This window comes from Xenopus tropicalis, chromosome 1 (assembly GCF_000004195.4).
Source record: "Xenopus tropicalis strain Nigerian chromosome 1, UCB_Xtro_10.0, whole genome shotgun sequence".
NCBI lineage: Eukaryota > Metazoa > Chordata > Amphibia > Anura > Pipidae > Xenopus > Xenopus tropicalis.
The window spans coordinates 44,918,637-44,933,970 of record NC_030677.2 but is presented as its reverse complement, the minus strand read 5'-3'; the positions used below and the strand labels follow the sequence as shown (position 1 = coordinate 44,933,970).

General features: G+C 41.1%; 1 protein-coding gene across 1 annotated transcript; it reads right to left on the bottom strand.

Moving 5' to 3' along the window:
• Window positions 1–1,148: 1,148 nt before the first annotated feature.
• On the bottom strand, window positions 1,149–14,490 carry enpp6 (ectonucleotide pyrophosphatase/phosphodiesterase 6). Its single transcript, NM_001178068.1, has 8 exons — window positions 14,256–14,490; window positions 9,989–10,168; window positions 7,198–7,309; window positions 5,369–5,510; window positions 4,061–4,240; window positions 3,271–3,408; window positions 2,466–2,589; window positions 1,149–1,354 (listed from the first exon to the last, which is right to left on the bottom strand). Exons 1-8 carry the CDS (start codon window positions 14,488–14,490, stop codon window positions 1,149–1,151), a joined length of 1,317 nt encoding a protein of 438 aa, NP_001171539.1.
• Window positions 14,491–15,334: the final 844 nt, after the last annotated feature.

Below are 15,334 nucleotides of genomic sequence, written 5' to 3'. Positions count from 1 at the left end.
TGGTGGGGGAACCAATTGAGAAACGATTATGTACATCATTGTGTTTCCTTAAGTCCTTAATTCAGTTCAATTCCATGCAGTATATGATATAGCATTATTGCCAGTCCCTTCCTTTTATTTTTATTCTTGCTTTAGCACATTCCATTATTGCCTGGGTAATGTCTGTTATAGAAATAGTTAGCCTGGCTGAGCACAACCCACAGGCACCAATAAACAAAGGATCACACTGCATTTCAGCAAATGTTTAGGAAGCAGTAATTTGCTTTTATACATTCAGTCGTCTGTTTTTGTATGTTTCTAGATGGCTGTATGTTTCAGTCATTTACGACTGCAAGCACAGTTGCGTTCCTGCCTACACTTTTCCCTGCAGTCAGTTGTGCATTAAACCCTATTCTTTAAAGTTACTAGTGTAAAAATGTGCTCTTTGCTCCTCCCTATATTTGTGCTCAGTGCCGCTCAGTCCTTCCTGCTTTCTGTTCTGAATCAAAATGCTACTGCTCCTATTGACACAGGGGAAACCTGGAGTTACTGCCACCTCCTGACCAGGCAGCAGTTCCAGACCTCTTATTGCGCCCAGTTTCAATAAGCGCATTGAATTGAGTGCAGACATCACTGCGGCAAACACCAAAAAAATGACTCCAAGTGGATTGCTATGCAATTATGTCCAATTTCCAGTGAAATGTGCAGGCAATAGTGTTACCTTTGGTGAATCTGATGCAACTGTATCAGGTGCAACACCCTTTTGTCACTACAATGACTCTAGAATTCAGAAAAAACACTGCAGTCCTACTTCATTCACTGCACTTTTGATCATGTGTAGTAAAGCTGTTGCTTGTAGCATTTACTTTGGCGTTCCAGAGCTTCTAAACACATATTGGTGATCCAAAGGCAGCTGCTCTCACTAGCACCACTCAGGGGCGCAGCCCATACACATCAGTCCTGAGTAAAATTTACTTTGAGGATATTGCAGAAAAAGAAAGGACATGAAATGGCATAGGGAATAAAGGACAGATATAAAGTTAGATGCACCCATGGCCAACCCTTAGCTGTAATGTTCCCTCTAAGTTATGTATAATCCTCACAAAGGAAATGCACATGCTAAAGTAAGAACAGAGACATTAGCAGAAAATGATTTTATGGCTAGACTATTAGACTATTAATGCAAGGACACAGGCTGACAGCCAAAGGCTTATCAGGTGGAAAGGCTGGGAAAAGTCAGCGCTGCTCCTCAGCATACACTGCACTCTGGACCAGGATCCATTGTTGGGCAGAGGCTCTATCCCCAGCACATTGCACAATAGGTTGTAAATGTCTGTTGCTCTAATTGGAGCTGACCTGAAGTTCACTTTAAAGTCTGAAAAGAAAAAATAATGATGTTTGTTTCACAAGGCTGAGATAGGACCGTGTGTTTTCAACAATTAAAATACTTTACTGTAGTGTAGCCTACAACAATTAGTTTTATATTAAAAGGAAGAAATCACTCTCTGCTTCTGATATATCTAATTACTCAACACATTTCTGACCCCATGACTCTGTAACTAGAAAACAATATAATTCCTTATATGCAGAAATCTTTGGCTCATCGCTGGCAGGGTCGGACTGGCCCACTGGGGCACTAGGAGAAAACGTGTTGACACCGGCCCTGTTGGCCCCACTGACCCAGTATTGTGTTTTTCTGGTGCATCAGTGGAGCACTAGGGACTGGAATTTGTGGGTGATAATAGTATAGGAAATGCAGCGCAGCATAGCAGGGTTGACAGCCACCATTGTCAACCATGAAATCACGGGCAATTCCATGGGAGTAAATAGCTACTGAATGTAGAAACAATTCCCCAACATCCAGTGGAAGCTGATTGTGTCCTGGCATGGATGCTCCAGGTTAGCGGAGCCCATGGGTATGGGTGTATGGGCACAGAGGGTGATGCAGCCACGTATGGCAATCTCTAACCCTGCTGTGCTGTTCTGCATTTTTTAAAGAGATAAAGGGATCATCAGTATAACTACAGGGCACTGCCCCCCCCCCCTTCAAAAAAATCTTCAGAGAGGCCCAATGCCCTGCAATGGCCCAGGACGGGGGATTCTCTACAGCTATAGTTCTACCACCCAAGGGGGTACATATCAGGTGTGAAGATGATGCTGTTCTAGAGGGGGCAGGCAGGCCAATGCAGATGGGTAGACTGGTTAGAAAGCAGTGTGAGGGATCTGCTGAAATGTATTTAAAAAAATCAGTTCAAGAAATTATGTAAAAGTGAACAATATTTACAGCTGCCAGGCACAAATGGGAGTGCAGAATAGTGTATTCTAGGACCATGCAGCCTTTACCATTTGCTTCTCAGCTGAGGTATGAGGCTGAAGCCTTTGCATTTTTGCAATTTGCACTATATTAGGGCATTTGCATTTACTGGGGTTTTTGAATTTTAATGAAACCCATATTTATTAATTAATTAGTTCCTATATATAATTACCTGGACCATAAGCCAAAAACACTCCTCTCATATCCATAAGTTCATTGTCATAGCCATGCCACCCATGTTGCCAGGCCATATTGGTACTCGTGCCATTGTTCCAAAAAGGAAGCTTTTCTTTTCTCTATGGAAATTCAAAATAATGAAAATTGTTTTTACAAAAAAAATGCCTGGGTACATCTTAAATTGGGGCAATTATATATATATATATATATATATATATATATGTAAATATAAATGCTTGTGGCTATTTATTGTATAATTAATCACAACAATGGGAACAAAGGCAATTGGGGTAAGGACCACATCAGCAAAACAAAGCAGCCCTCGATCTGACAGGAAAACCTCCCTTAAACCTGCCAGATTGATATCTGCCTGATTCTTGCCCAGGTTGGTCGGGGAGGCCCATCTGGAGGGCAATATACATGGGCAGATAAGTTGCTGAGTCAGTCTGAGGGGGCCATATTGGCAGATTTAATCTGTCTCATAATCACATTTCAAAAGAACCTGGTAAAAACACTCCCTTCCTGCTATTAGTAGGGTGCAGGGAATTTTAGTTGAGGGCCACAGTGTGGGCAGCCCTGATCCCATTTATACAGATATCCGGTAGCTAAACACTTGTCAAGTTCTCTGTGCAGTTAAACAATTGAATCACAACATAACATTGCAAAGCTTAGTTTAGGCCAGTGCAGATTATAACTAATGACTAACAAGGAACTGTTGGTGTGTGAGCGGCTCTGTATTTAGCCCAAACATATAGTATGGCAATTATAGCAAAGAAAGTGTTTTATAGGGTACATTTTACCTCAATTATGAACCATCCCAGCTCTGCAACAAGTGTCAGAGGAGCCACAAATTTGCCTTTCTTGTAATGGAATCTTTCTGGAATATCCTCCTTCTGGTAAACATTCATGTGCGATATATTGCGTAGCTGCTCATACACCTGCACAGAGAATATCACGACTTAGCATGACATGTGCAGCAGTGCCAGCACTAAAGAGGGGCATAAACACATGGGTGGAAAGTATTTTCTGTTTGCATTCATTATTCCTTGGCAATGCTGATGCTGGAAGCTATATATATACTATATACAACAACATATTTGTGTAAAAGATACCGAGAATCATTCACATGGGCACCGAGTACTGTGATGTGAATGATGTGCAAGTTACGGGGTGGGTGAGGGATACCTACTGTATGTGCCATTGTGCCTCCCAATCCTCACCAATACAGCACTGACTAGAGATGGCCATACATAGGTCAGAAGCTTATTGATCCATATATGGGCCCTCTGATGTGCCTGTGATCTTTACAGTTTACAATATTTTTTGGTTCTTTCCTAGAGCAGATGGGCAAAAGGTTGCCACAAACTGCTAAATTTCATTTGTTTCAATTAACTAATTTAGAAAATATTTTTAATTTGCTAATTTCAGAGCAGAAAGACATATTTAGATTTCAAATACTGTGACTCCTACATCCCCTGTAGATAACAAGTAGATAGCAATTTGCTTTTCTTGTTTCTCCCTATCTGTGCTGTATGTGTCTGTTCTGCTAGTCCCCTCCGTGTCACACCATGACATTAGGCAGTTCCTTACTATGGATTGTTTCCCCTCAGCGGGCCACAAGCTGACCACGGGTCCCCTGTCCTTCATCTGCACTATGTCCTGCATATTTATGTAATTCTTGAGCTCAATCACTTTGTCCATCCAGAAAATATCTGTCATTCCATGATCAGAGAACAGAATTACATTTAACTCGTTCTCCAGTTCCATTTCCTGCAAAATAAGGAAAAATTACCAAAGTTAATCTCGCATTATTACAATAAACAAATGAATGTTGAGCTGTCACAGAAACGCCTTGAGCAGCACCAGGAACCCTTTACTCAGAACATGTATACATCATTTTCTATAATCACTGATGAATAAAATGGCAAATCTCCTGTCATATGATACTGTCTAGGTCATGCAATTGTTTTTATTAAATGGGAAAAGAACATTTAACGTGAGCTTCATATCATGGAAAGAAGTAGCTTTCCCTCTCTCAGCAGACTCTTTTCATGTAGGAGTCAGATTTTGATTGGCATTTACATCAAAATAACCAACTCAAGGCAGAGTTTCCCTCTGATATTTTATTGTGTATGAAGCTTCACAAATTCTGACTCCCCGCTCACTTGAAAGCAATGCAACGGACTGTTGGCAGACTTCGACAAGGCAGCTCAGTGGCTTCCTATATATATGTCATTTCAAGCCACATTTTCAGACTCAAAGAGCATACTTTCTACAGGGTAAAGATAGGGCTTGCTACACATTGCCAGGGGGACCTTTCACAGCTCTCTATTTACATCTATATTTAGATGCTCCTAAAAATTCTATACAAGTGAATAGAGAGCTGTGAAATTTCTCTCTGGTGAGCTCTGTGTTTAACCCTGTGATAAATATACCTGCTGCTTGTATTACACTATTAAACACCCATTCACAGGCAGCCAGACACTGCTGCTCAGCCATCTACTGGACCGACTGGGCACTAAATAGGGATCTGGGGGTGAAATATAAAAATAGCCAGAGGTTCTAGGAATTCTAGTTTCCTAGGAATCCTAGCTTTGAGCAAAATGATTGAGGCACACGTGATGTTTTGTTGAATTAAAATAGGAATGCATGTGTCCTTGTTATGTATAATTAAAAGCAGTTCTCAACTATTGTGATAAATGAATATTATTCTGCTTCTTTCAGTACTGTCACTTGAGAGCCCAGATGTTTGCACTTTGGGAAAGAAACCGCTGTACTTCAAGCAGTAGAATGTATGTTCACTATAACCGGACACATGATTCTGTGCATAATATGAATATTGTAGTGGTTCCTCTAACAAAGTAGCCAATGGCCTTACAGCATCAGTGTTATTGTTACCCTAATTTGTTGGTGCAGGTTCCATAAAACTTGGTCCAGTGCTCTGGTGACGGTTTTTCTTTCTTCAGACCAGGGTCCATGATGGTGACCTTCTACGTCAATACGTTCATAGTATACAGCAGCCATTTCAGCATTGTTACTCCTATAAATATATGTATAAATATCTGTATCTGCTAAAGGAATCATACAGCAGAATTGTTAAGGTGATCATGCAGGTGTCTGTGAATCTGAAGAAAATGTGACATTTTGAAAGATATTGCTAACATGCTGTATAAATAGCCCCTTGCACAATAATTACTGTCTGTTAGGCGCATCTCCTTTCTTGCTTTGTCCGGTGTTCTGGTTGGAAGCTGGAGCGGAATGAGCCCTATGTAAGGACTGTGTATGGTAGAACTGGCAGGTAATTCAGGCAACGCAAGGAGAGAACACCAGTACCTGCCACTATGTTTGCTAATACAATTACACCAGTAAAACTTCTTATAAGCTGCTATGTTTGTGCCTAGCCTTGAAATTCAAGTTTTTGGAAAATTGTTTTAGTGCTCCCAAAAGCATAGTTACCAGAATACAAAATCCCACTGTGTAAACTAACATTCTGAGTTAAAAAACAAAAACAAAAAAAAAACCTGCTCTATGGAGCAGCAGTTTTCTGGCACAATTCACCCTTAAGGCCCCTTAGCTTATACTGGTGTAGAATCTGTTGCTAAGAACAGACCAATCTATAACATACAAAATGTACAGGTTAACCACCCCTTTAAGAAACACAATGCAGGGAGGCTATAGTTCCTATCAAGGGAGTGAGGGTACAATGGGGATTTATGAATGGCTAGAGTTGGCCATCTCTGAAAATATCATATAATTGCTACACAGAATAGTTTGCCCCTTGCACTGTATGTATGTTGTTTACAGCAATGGGCTCCTTTGATGATGGATGTCAAAATTTTGTGTTCATTTCTGCCTTCGATTCCAGTGATGGCAGAAGAAAACAAATACATTTGCGCAGATTTCTTGCAATCCAGCAGAACCAGACAACTCAGCTTGTAAAGTTGGTGCCCATAACTGGTGCACTCCCTGCCTAGGCAAGGGCTGGGCATTTACTGAAAAAGTAGGCTGCACATCATTGCAAGGAACCAAGGCAGACTCACAGGGGCAGACTGAAGCACAGCTGTCAACCAGAAGTTATCAGTTGCAGAAATATCATAGCTGCTGAGGAAGCCTCCTCTTCTAATCAGCTTCCCCCCTGTTCTCTGTCGTGTCCGCCTACAGTGTATGAAATTCTATCGAGTTGTCTTACTGCAGCTCCACTAGGTTCTCTCTACCCTAGTCTATACACTCCAGTTCCCTAACTGGTCTACCAGTTCCCACTACTTCTTGTTGGGAGATAGGCTGTCCTAGCTGGCAACCCTGAGTTTCTCTTACTCCTAGAGCAAGTTGGTACCAATCTCCTCTCTATCTAGTCCTAGCAAGATGCAGCTTTCCACCTGGTCCGTCTTGGTATTATCTGTCTGTCCTGTTGATGTTCTTGCCCAGCTACTGTACTTGCTTATATAGGCTCCTGCAGATGAATCCCCCTACAGGTCAACCTCAACGGTTGGTGCCACCAGACAAACTAAATACAGCCTAACTATATACACTTAGAAATAAAATATATTTTACTTTACATGCTGATTCCAGCCAGGCCCGCTCTGGGCAACCTGTGGGTTCTGACAATCTTTGTTGGTTAGTGAAATGAAAATTAACAAAGAAGAATATTGCTGTAAACAAGCCCATAATTACCCCTAGGTTTAGCCTTTCTGTAACTGCTCATGAAATAAAGGACTCTGTAATCTTACTTTAGAGAATGAAGAGCATCCGTGACTGCTGTTCCAAATTCTGCTTCTGAGGCATAATAGAAATATTCACGGCAGTAATTTGGTTTAACGTCAAGAATTTCCACTTCACACCCTGAGAATAAAGAAGAAAATGGTCCATTGTGTGGATTAGTGTAAATGAGAAATGCAGAAAAGCATCTCGTGGCTTCTATAGCATGCGTGCCTAATGTGCGCTTTCTGCTAGACCTGCCTGCACCATTGGAAGTGTATTTGTACAACACCTGCAAACATCATAAAGCTGGCCAAAACGTATCCTTGTAAGATTGTCGGTACATATATCATGGCTGATCCTATTCAATATTCATGCACTAATTGGTTAGGGAATCAGGCAAGTTTGAAAATTTCTTCTACTGATGAGCTGTTGGCCAGTTTATGGTGCAGATGAGGAAATGATAGAAGAGCCATGGCTCCTCTTCACTTCAGGCTGTAGAGTTAAGTGAAAGTTTTGCTAAATTTGTCAAAACTGAGCTTTTTGGTTACAAGCAATCCATTTCTATAGTATAGACGAGCTTGAAAGTTACAACAGGTAAGAGCAGTTTTCAGTCCAGATACTGGCCCATTTATAACTTTCATACCACTGTCAAAAATAGTGTGATGTCAGCAATCCCTCCCCTGCTTACAGGGCTAGAGGTAGGCAGAAGGGGCACGTGCCTGGGTGCAAAAGCAAGGGGGTTGGCAGGCACATACCTCTTCAGTTTGCCTTCCATGGTCATACCTCTCAACTGTCCCAATTTTAATGGCTCAACCACAGTCCCGGATTCTTAGCTTTTGGCAGAGGGCCCACAATACTCAACACCTGCACTGAGATACAATTGTAACTAATAAGCTAAACAGGTTTCTTGGGGGAACTGAGACTTCCAATTTCACCTTATTAGCAAAACTAACACATAAAACAAGACCCCCAAAGCCCCCAGAAAGGTGTTCTATTTTACAAAATTTGACAGGTTATGTAAAGTTTGGAGTGGTATTTAAGGGTGTGTGGTCACAAAAATGGGCGTGGTCAAAAGTTTTTGCCACACTAAGAGCAGCATTTCGTTTTGTTTATCTTTGCATTTTTCAAATGTTGGTAGGTATGCTACCGCTAGATTCAGACAGTCATAAGTGCATACTGTGCATAAGTCACAAGTGCTGTGATGGGGAGACATGTTAGGATGGGTGTCTGCCTTGGGTGGCACTGGTGTGTGTTGTAGTGTATAAAGAAGCCACTAATGTTATGGTTTTGTATGATGTTCTTTCTTCTGGGAGCTACAACTTCCATTTCATCTTTTCCCTTTCATCATCTTTCATGAAACTGAGATGGTTAGGTATTACTTCATTATTTATATAATAATTTAGACTTCAGCTCTATAGGTGTTAAACTAAAGTACCAGGGGATGCTGGAAGTTGTAGTCCAATAGCTGGGGGACACAGTAACACTACCTTACCAACACCTTTGCCCTGACACCAAACTTACCTTACTATATACATTATTCCACATTTACATTATAGCCCTGACACTATCTAGTATTAATATCCCCACTATTCTGAAATTACAACTAGTGTTGCTGTCTGGCCAAGACTGGGGCCAGCATTACAAATGTGCGGTCAATGTACTTGTAGAGGTGGAACTAAGGGTAGGCAGCAGAGGCATTACCTAGGGCACAGCTAGATGGGGGAAGCTGGAACCCTAGGACTCTATGTGCTAGGGCCCCTTTGCTGCCTTTTATAACTGGCTGATATCGCTGCACCGTAGCCAGACTCAGAGGGCAGGCAGGAATACTGCACAGGGGGGTCAGGTGCAGAAGTAGGCACCCTTGCTTAGGGCATAATTACATCTTGTCCCGGGTCTGCCTATTCAGAACCAGTATTTATCCAATAACCATTACAGTGTTTTTTTCAATGTGCTAATTCCTTTTTTTCTTGTAATTATATATATTGAGTTTTAACACGAAAAGGGTTGAACAAAAAAGAAATGAAATAACAATACTGCCATAAGTATTACTGTTCTACAGTGATGTTACATGTGCTGTACACAGTTCAATGCAAAGTGAAATTAGAGCCTAGAACTAAATAACATAATTAATGGGAAATTAGACACGAACAATCTTGTTAATGCTCTTTTTTTCTTATAGGTAAGTATAAACTGACTGTGAAGGTATGGGAGAAAGATAAGGTTGCCACCTGGCTGGTATTCTACCGGCCTGGCTAGTAAAATAATGCTTGATGCCAATACTATTAATAGGGAAGAAAGGTAAAAATGTAGGAAGGCTGGTATATTTTTTCATTAAAGGAGGCAACCCAAGGGAAGGAGGAAGGAATAATTGTAACTGACACAGGATATCCATAACTAATAATCTGTTGGAACATAGGGGAATTTATTAAAATCTTGAACCCTTTGGACTCTAATAGTGTGCAAAGTAATTTACATACGGGTAGGCCAAATTAGTGTTACTAAGAGTGGTGATTGGTGGTTACAGAGTGGTGACTGGTTGTGAGAGGGAGGATATTGTGAGAGATGCCATATGTGTTGGATATCTCTAACAACAATCACTCATTGCTGGGAACAGTCTGTAGTATTTCTGGAGTGTTATACCACCGTGTGAGTAATTTATACCCTGCTTGCTAGAGTCTATACACCTCTCTGTCTGTATTTTGTTGTTTCCATCTTAGTTTACCAGACTATAGAAACAAGGTATTCGACATTAACCTCCAGTTCTCACTAGAGTTGGAAAATAGTGTGTTTTCTGTAATAATGCGAGTGAAACCTGCTCACCAGGCCAATAATACATAGAGACTTTCTTTTTTGCCTTTTCCATGGTGACCCAAAGAGGCTCTGCTCCATTCCACCATTGTGGCAGTCGACTGTCTTCATTCTCACCAATGTTGAATGAAATATTCTTCTTAGGGTCCCACATAAAATTTCCAGTCATGTGATGCACTTCACAGTGGCGCCCTGGGGAAAAGAGTGTATGTGTTAGCCTCAATTGCCATTTTCCCCTCAAACAGCATGATGTGAATATGGCTGCAGCCCTGAGCAGGTTGGAGTATGATATGCAAGCAGGTATGGGTGGGAGATTCCACCCCAGAGGATGGGTTGGCAGTGGTTATTCTTGCTCTGATTTCATTGTCTAACATGGGTTACAGTAAGGGTTGCCCCTTCCATCTAAGACCAAACAAACAAATCATTGGCTAACATGACAGCATGTGGTATGGTGGGCCAACTTGAGCAGCAGATAATGTCTCTTGGCAGGTGGTTGAATATCTAGTGGGCTTTTTAAGCCCCTCTAAAATGCCATAATGCTATAGGGGCAGTTAGGAATGAAAGTGAATGCCTTTACACAATAGTTCATACAGCTGGAGCAATGCAAGTTTGGGGACTGTTTTATAAAGTGACTTGCGCCTTGTGATGTGCATACAATTGTCATTAAGCAGTTGGTCCTTTGTTATATGCTTTTAGATGGTTATTCCCTTATTATATAATATTACTGGATGTTAGCCATGGAGGCCCCACACAGTGGCACACCTCCCGATGCTGGATTCGTCCCTTTGGATCGTTTGTCTCACAAGATAACACAGTGTTGTCACTCCCCACATTATATAAATTGCACCTGCAGCCATCAATGGATGAGAAGCCTGGATATCAATGATGTCTGTGCAGGGCGAGGAGAAGTGAACAGGCAACATTTCCGTAGCACCCGGCACAAGTTAGCAGGAGAGAGCAAGAGGTGGGCACCATTTGCCCTCCAAGCCCCAAAACTTGCATGGCTTGCCAGGCAGCAAGACTATGGGCCCCCATTTCATAAGACTGGGCCTGGTAGTAGTGTCCCTTAGGCCTTTCTATTCCTGTGCAGTCAAAGTATGGTAGTAACTTGGTTATGCTAGTGTGTTAGTTATTACTCAATTGTGAAGCTCATTTTCCATACACCAAGTGGGGTTTATCAGCTACTAAGTGCCCATTTCCTTCAGATTATTTACTGATGGAGAGAAACAGTGATCCTCACAAGAGATGGACTGCAAAATAATTAAGGTATGTCCTCATACTTTACTGAAGCAATACATTTAATCATACTTTATACTTTCACATTATTAGTAGTAGTATGTACTGTAGTGTAGTATTATCTTTCATTCTGCTTGGGCATATTTCCCACTCAGAATTCAGCTGTAGTTGAAAAAGACTACAGGCAGTTAAAGGCTGATCTGGAAGGTTTTCTCACTTCAGAGTATTTTAAAACTTGTGTATTATTCTATGGAAGTACATTGCCCCTAATGCATTAAGCCCAGTGAAACGCCTGTTGTGCTGAGATAGCAGGCCTGTTAGTTTGATGGGCCCCTTCAGAGAGCCAACAACTTTGGTCACCAAAAGAAACAGTAGGATGAGCCAAAAATGTAACACCCTCTTTATAAAGTACATTTGAAAGTATGAAACAGACGGCCTTTCTTTTAAAGGGAAAATATACCTCCTTTTCCAAAAGCTTGTTTAGTTGGGCTTATGCATAGATGCTCAATTGCCACATATATATTTTTTCTGTTTCCTCCTCACAGTGTCGTGCAACCGCTCGCTCACCTTGTTCCATTGTGAAGCAGTGTTCATAGACATTTTTACATAAACCCAACTGAATAAGCTAGTTTCAAACAACTTCCAGCTCCAAGGCCAAAAGAAATAAGGCTGACATTAAATGTTATGGTGGCCATGTATGGGAAGTCAAAAAAAGTAAATGTGTAGAAAAGCATTTCTTTCTCTTAGAATGAGGGGAGAGGCCCTTAGCCACACACGGTGAGCTGGGTGGAACAATAAATGGATCACAAGTTATTTCCATAGTCAGACACTCTTTTAGTTTTTTACATCAACAGTTCAAAATTTTAAAATGGACCTCATGAAGCTAAGCAGTGAGAGCCATAATATTTGTTGAGATATTAGCATACCACTGATTAACATGGCCACAAATACTCAGTAGTTATGTGATTTGCCCAAATCCTTTAAATGGCTCTGTACCTGGGTGTGTCCAGTTGGTGCCCTACAGCAACTTCCCTCAGTGACTGCTAGGATTGAGATGCTGGGAGTTGTAGTATAGCATTAATTAATGGGCCTCATCATGAACTTCAATGCAAATGCCAGAACAAAAACACATTCAGAGAGATGTATTTGTATTTATAATAATATCTAAACCAGATTTGCTGGAACAACATTAGCAAAACATTAATCAAATCCTAAAGAACTTAGCATAATATGAAATAAATGAATGTCTCCAGTTATCCATTGCTTAATCACATGAACCTCTGGTTCTGCTGAGCACAAGAATTTGACTCAGACCTCTCTCACTCCTTATCTACAATGTCAAAAATATTAGTGAAGTTATTAAATGGAGTGGCATGCAGGAGTTATTTATTTCATACACTTACATGCCCTTGAGATGTGTGCAGTTCTAGTTGTACAATAACGGGTTCCTATAGGAGCAACATATAAAGTACTTACTGCCTAGTGAAGGCAGGGGTTGGGGAAAGGGCTCTCTTGTGGCAGCAAAAGCCATGCCATGTGCTTGCACCTCTTGCACCTTGGGAACCACAAACTGCAGTTAGTGCGCATTATGGGTGCAGATTAGGGCAACTAGGCGAAGGCAAGTTAAATCCTTGATGAGCCCATTCATCTGGGGCAAGGGGAAAAGCAAGATATTGGATGGGGAATCTAGAGTCCTGCCAGTCTTTAAACTATACTCCATGCTACTCAGCTCAATATAAGTCATAAATCAACTAGAGGGTCTTACACCCATTATGAATTTTATAGAAACACCCCAAACCCACAAATGTTGTTCCAAGCCATTTTTAAGATCTTGCCTCAATCAGGGAAGATATACACTACATGATTAAGTTCAGCCAGCCGTTTTGTAGACATACAGATTTAAACATCCTGCCCTTGGGGAACCTAGTAGGGAGGTGATAACCATGGCACAATATATAATTGAAACAGCAATTAAATAACCTTTTAAATCTTGCAATGTCACACATAGCCTGTTACATAACATAGCCTGTTATACCTACATCTGCAATACAGGCCCTATAAAATTAGCAAGCCACCATTCTCAGGGTGCTTAATATTATGGGAAGCTAAAATCTGGTCTTGGCATAGTATGGCATACTGTTCTGTTGCAGTTTTTGTAAATCCAATGTGACTTGTTATCAGCACAGGAAACTGCTGTACATACTTAGATACTGTCCCAATGCCAACCATAAATGATTCCAAAAATGTCTGACCCAGCAGCATAACTATGCTCTGGAACAAGTGTGTCTTTCTAGCCTTACCCTGGGGTTGGAACAAAGGTAAACTTGTAACAAATGTCTGTCTGTCTGTTGAAATCAATATGACAAGTTTAATTAAACTTAGAGCAACTACTTGAAATGAATAAACATTGATGGTTACATGTGACTGAGATCCCCTTTTCACCCCAAACCAACCTTCTGTACTTTTCATACTTTAAATTCTCTGGTAATTGCGTACGTATATTTTTTGATGATATACAGCTTTTTACTAATTACTTTACTAGTTTCTTTAAAAGTTAAAAATATAGGCTTAATCTATAAAAAAAAAATGGTGTATGGTACAAAAAACAGATACAAAGTGCCATTTTTTTGCTGCCCCTCTATATGATGCTGCATGCATTTAGCCAGAGGCAGGCGGTGGGCTGCATGTGAATCCCCTGGCACACCCATAGCTTGTGTATTATTGAAATGTGACAGCCAGGATTCCCAGCAAACTAGTAAGTCTTGTATTTACCAGAGATATTAAGTACAGGGCATATTGCACCTGACTGGGCTGTGCCATGGCGCAGGGTGCAGAGCACAGATGCAGCGCTGGAAGGGTTAGGTACAAAAATGAAACCTCGTTACAAAGGTGCCTGAAGCTGATCCTGGCTGAAGTTCACAAGTCTGTCAGTTTATTACATTATGGTAAATTATTATCTATCACCATGAAATTAAAGGGCAGCAGGATTTCCAAGACAGTATAAGAAGTTGTTGCAAACCTTACAGAAAGGCAGGCTACTTACCAGTCATCAGAGAGTAATAATTGGGGTAGGAAAGACTTGGGAAGTCTGGGGTTGTGTAATCTACTTTAACCCCACTTTCCACAAACTGCCTGAAGCCGGGAAGATGCTGAATTTCTCCATCACTGATGTAGTCAAAGCGAAAGCCGTCAATCAGAAACAGCAATAGCTTTCTGCGTGCAGAGGATGGGGGCAACAGGCAGAGGATGAGGAGGATGAAGGTGCTGTACTTTGCCATGCCACGTTCTGGAGCTTTCTCTGAACTAGAAAGAACAATTGCTGGTCACTGTATAATCAGGCGCTCTCCACAAAGGGGGCCGGCCTTGATTTGGGCTTTTAAGTCCTCCCACATTCCCAAAGCCGTTCTGATTAAAATGTTTAACCCTTTTAAAGTACATAGTACATAATCAAAGGCAAAGGATCCAGAAGAGCAAAGCAATTCTCAGGGAAGAGAAGCTTTTAACACATTACCTACATCACACAATAGGAAAAAAGTAAACTATGGGTGAAATGAAGAAATCCAAAGACTTTACATTTTCATATGCATACTGCATGAAATTACAAACATATAAGGAGACAAAGAAGGAAGAATAAAAAGGCAAGTTGGTAAGGAAAGACATAACCAAAAGAATCCTCCGGGGTAATAAAGAAATTACTGGGTGAATCAAAATGAGTGTTCAGTATACAGAATCCAAGGGATCCATAGGTCCATAAATTTAGCCACAATGTCCTCTACAGATGCCTTCATTTTTTCTATAATGTAATTTAATGCAGCTGTATTTATACCCTAAGGCTAATGTCAGACGAGGCGTAGGGCGGATATTTCCGGTAAGCGGAAAATCGCTTTCTGAAAATACCGCCTTCCACCTCCTACATGTGCCTACACCTGAGCGTATCTCATTCATTCGGGTGCAGGCACATGTAGGAGGTGTAAGGCGGTATTTTCAGCAAGCGATTTTCCGCTTACCGGAAATATGCGCCCTACGCCTCGTCTGCCATCAGCCTAATACTATTTATACCCTAATACTATTTATACCCTAATACTGCATGACTCGTGCTGCACCAAAATTCCACCAATTAAA